Below are 3609 nucleotides of genomic sequence, written 5' to 3' on the forward strand. Positions count from 1 at the left end.
TTTGAGTGCCATCACACCTTGACTATTCGAAGAAATCATTCAATGCCATTCCGGGTTGTGTACGCTGTGTCTTGGATTTTGACACGGCTATTTGCCGAAAGTCAGGGGCCCTTGCCGCAGATCAGAGGCCTTTCCCCGCAGGCCAGAGGTCGTCTAGATCAGGTCAGGGGCCGTGCGCCGCAGGTCGGCGGTCCGCACGCCGCAGGTCAGGGCCGTCTTAATCAGGTCAGGGGCTGTATACCATAGGTCAGAGGCCGACTTCTCTGCTGGCAGCGTACCGGGATATGAAATCGAGCGTGTAGGTTAGCAATACCTTTAATTTACGTTCAGGCGTGTATGGATCCGATCCCAAGGTTTGACAAACACCAGATGCCGACGTTGCACCACATGTCAACATTGTTTTAAAGGATTAGTTATTACCAGATTCCTATTTGCATATACAGTAATGGACTAGCAGCCCCCACTGTTCCACCATTCTGAACACCACCACGTGGATCGCCTATTTTTTTTGAACTGATAGGTTAGAGAAGTGATCTTTGCAGACAATACATGTCAAAGATAAAATTTACGTACACTAGCATCCTTTATTTCAAATCTCGCAGCTAAGTTGTGCCATTGGTTGGCGTGGCGTACAGCGTCCAGCCCTCTCCTGTAGGGAATAGCCGGTCCGCCCCTATGACAACACATAGCTAATCATGGCATTATACATAAACGTTCATGCATTGCTCCCCTCTGTCAGCAACATGATCTGTTGTGATAGCAACAGCTGCGTTAAGGCATAATGGGCGAGTCATTTAGATGAATGTACGCCAGCCATCAGCGTTTAGCACGGTCGTATCCAAAGAGCTGCAAATTGATGTTCTTCGGCAACGCCTGCAAGGTCAATTGCTTAAGAATGTGGCAGATATAAATGGTACGGACCAAAGACGACCATAGACTAATATTAACACAGCTTGAAGGTTAAACAGACTGACGTGTAAACGCGGAGGCGAAAACCCAGGCCTCCAATTCACTAGCACGGTGATCCGTCTCCTACTGACGTGCATGCCAAGCGTGGTTCGATGCCGGCCGGCGAGGCAGCTCAGTGTAGAACGAGCGCTGGCCAAAGATGGCGACGCTGCGCACACTGCTGTACGCGTGCCTGGTGCTGCTCAGCGCCGTGCTGCTGGCTCGCCAGTGTTACGAGCTGGTGCTGCTGTACGCCTCCGAGCCGACAGCGTCCATCAGCAGCCGGACGCCAGCCGACCGGTGGCCGTTGCCGGACTTCACCGTGTGCCCGAGCACGCGGCTGCGCGGCGACGTGCTGCGCGCATGGGGCATGCTGGCCGACCACGGCCGCTGGGAGGACTGGTACAGCTTCCCGGCCAACGCCACCCTCGACCAGCTCTGGCAGGAGGCGGCTGTCGATCTCGATAAGCTCGTCCCTGAATGCTTCCACGGCTTCTGCACGCCGCCTGGGAGCCGCGGTGGCGCCACCGAGACTGGAAGCTGGACGAGCTCGGCGCAAAAGCGCGGCACCTGCTACACCTACCGCTCCAACCTCACTATGAATGATGGCGTCTTCATGACCTTATTGATCATTCACAACGCGCAGCATGTGCTGGCCGGCAGCGAACCATTTGTCGACCTGTTCTTGCACGGTGAGCAAGACCCGGTGGTGGAGGCGGAGGAGCGGTTCATTGTGGCGCACCCATCTATCCGGCTGCGCTCCGGCGAGCGGCTCGAGCTGCTCGTCCGCGGCCACATGGAGGAGGCGAGCAGTCTGCGGCGGCGGCCCTGCGTCGCCGACCGCGGCTACTCGCGCGCCCACTGTAGGCAGCGCTGTGTGCGCCGCCGCCAGGCCAAGCTGATCGGCTGCCGCGCACCCTGGATGCCAGGCCCGCAGGAGGAGACGTGCCGCTCGCTCCGCCAAGTGCTGGCCACAGTCGTGCCGCCCGAGGTAACATTCCCCTACGTGCGTCACACCTGTCACTGCCCGCTGGAGTGCCGCCGCGAGACCTGGACGACCGAAGAGCTTCGTCGGGACACCCTCGAAGCGGCGGTGCAAAACAACTGGTCTTACGTGACGCTGAAGTGGGCCGAGGTCGTGCATGTCACGACCGAGCAGCTGACGTACGGCTCCAGCTCACTTATCTCCGACATCGGCGGCACGGTCGGCATGCTCTTCGGCTTCTCCGTTCTCAGCCTGGTGCAGATGCTGGAGGCCTGGCTGAAGAAGCTGATGCGGAAGGGCACAGCTGGAAAACGGGCTACTGTCAAGCAGATGTCGGTGTGGAGCACCAGGAAGGCTGTTGCGCCAGAGGCGGAGTCAGAGGTGAAGGGAGCATGGTCAAAGGGTCCCGGCGTTAATGTGGAAGATGCATTCAATAAGTAGCAAGTTGAGAGCCGGCCAGCTAGCGTAGAGAAAAGTGCTTCAAGACGAAGATGTTTCTTCAAGCTGGGTGCATTTTAAGGAAATCCTTGCTGGACATCCTTTTTCCGCATCTAATAGGCGGAATTCAAACAGCAAACAACTTTTTTCTATCAGAAACTGGAGGAAAAGGAAAAGTACGAGGCACAGTTGACCTTTGTGTCCCAACAGCTGTTTGGCAAGGGACATTAATTGACATACATAAGACAGTAGTCATGGCCCCATTCCTCGGACAAAAACCAGGCGAACGGAGATAGAGATGGATTAATATTTCCACAACATGCCTTTATCGAAACGATTTACATAAGCGCTATTTACCAAAGGCTGCTATTCTTTTCGATAAAGGCATTTTGCCGAAATATCAACGCATCTACATTTCCATTGTCCTGGTTTTTCTCCGAGGAATTACTCTATTAGTGCTGTCTAACACCACGCAAACATCGTTTTAAAATTACACGACAATGTATCGACTATATGAATGATTAACTGAGAAGGCCGCTTGCCCACTCCCCGTGAATTTGCTGTGAGCAAATGATGGAAGCTGCTTCTTATTGTTGTGCTATCTTAACATGTGAATTAACTTTAAGTTTTCTTGGAAAGAATATTTAATGATCAGAAAAGTAGATATCTAACTTGAACAGCATATATGCACCGGACGTATCACCACCCCTGTGCTTTGTCTTCCACACTAACGCATTGGACTAAGACAGTGTCATATAGCATAACACAAGTACCACTGGGCTGTGCCTTTCTCTCTTCGGCTGTTTTTAATAAAAGATATTATGTTTTTTTATTTAAAGCTTTGTCATAGCCTGTTTGACCGTCGCAAGAAATCTGCACGTGTCTAAATCTAGTTAAACATGGCTACTGTCTGCTCGTGCCGCGATACGTACCGAGCTGGTAAATGGGAGTAACGTGCGCTTTATCACTGAACGCTGCCATTTCTCTCCAGGACGCTGTCTAAGGGGTGCCTTGCTCTCCAGCTCCCGTTCCATCCACTTCTGAAAATGTGCGTCTTTGAATGCAGCTGAGTGCAAATGTTTTACGTCGGTAACGACGGCACGCTCGGGGCGCACTCTAACAGGGACTGACCCTCTGTATAGTGTGAATGTATTTGCATCGGTATTATTTGAACCAAGGCGTACTTTGAGGGTCACTTATTTCAAAGATCATTGAGCGCCGACTATATTTGTTGCAAA

General features: G+C 52.6%; 1 protein-coding gene across 1 annotated transcript; it reads left to right on the forward strand.

Moving 5' to 3' along the window:
- Window positions 1-1108: 1108 nt before the first annotated feature.
- LOC119093369 (degenerin unc-8-like) lies at window positions 1109-2374 on the forward strand. The gene has a single exon (XM_037216325.1). The coding sequence runs from the start codon at window positions 1109-1111 to the stop codon at window positions 2372-2374; it is 1266 nt and encodes a 421-aa protein (XP_037072220.1).
- Window positions 2375-3609: the final 1235 nt, after the last annotated feature.

Source organism: Pollicipes pollicipes, unplaced genomic scaffold (assembly GCF_011947565.3).
Source record: "Pollicipes pollicipes isolate AB1234 unplaced genomic scaffold, Ppol_2.1 Scaffold_4002;HRSCAF=4701_pilon_pilon_pilon, whole genome shotgun sequence".
NCBI lineage: Eukaryota > Metazoa > Arthropoda > Thecostraca > Pollicipedomorpha > Pollicipedidae > Pollicipes > Pollicipes pollicipes.

Coding starts and splice junctions, on each gene's coding strand:
- LOC119093369 (XM_037216325.1), top strand. CDS start 1,109: ATGGCGACGCTGCGCACACTGCTGTACGCGTGCCTGGTGCTGCTCAGC.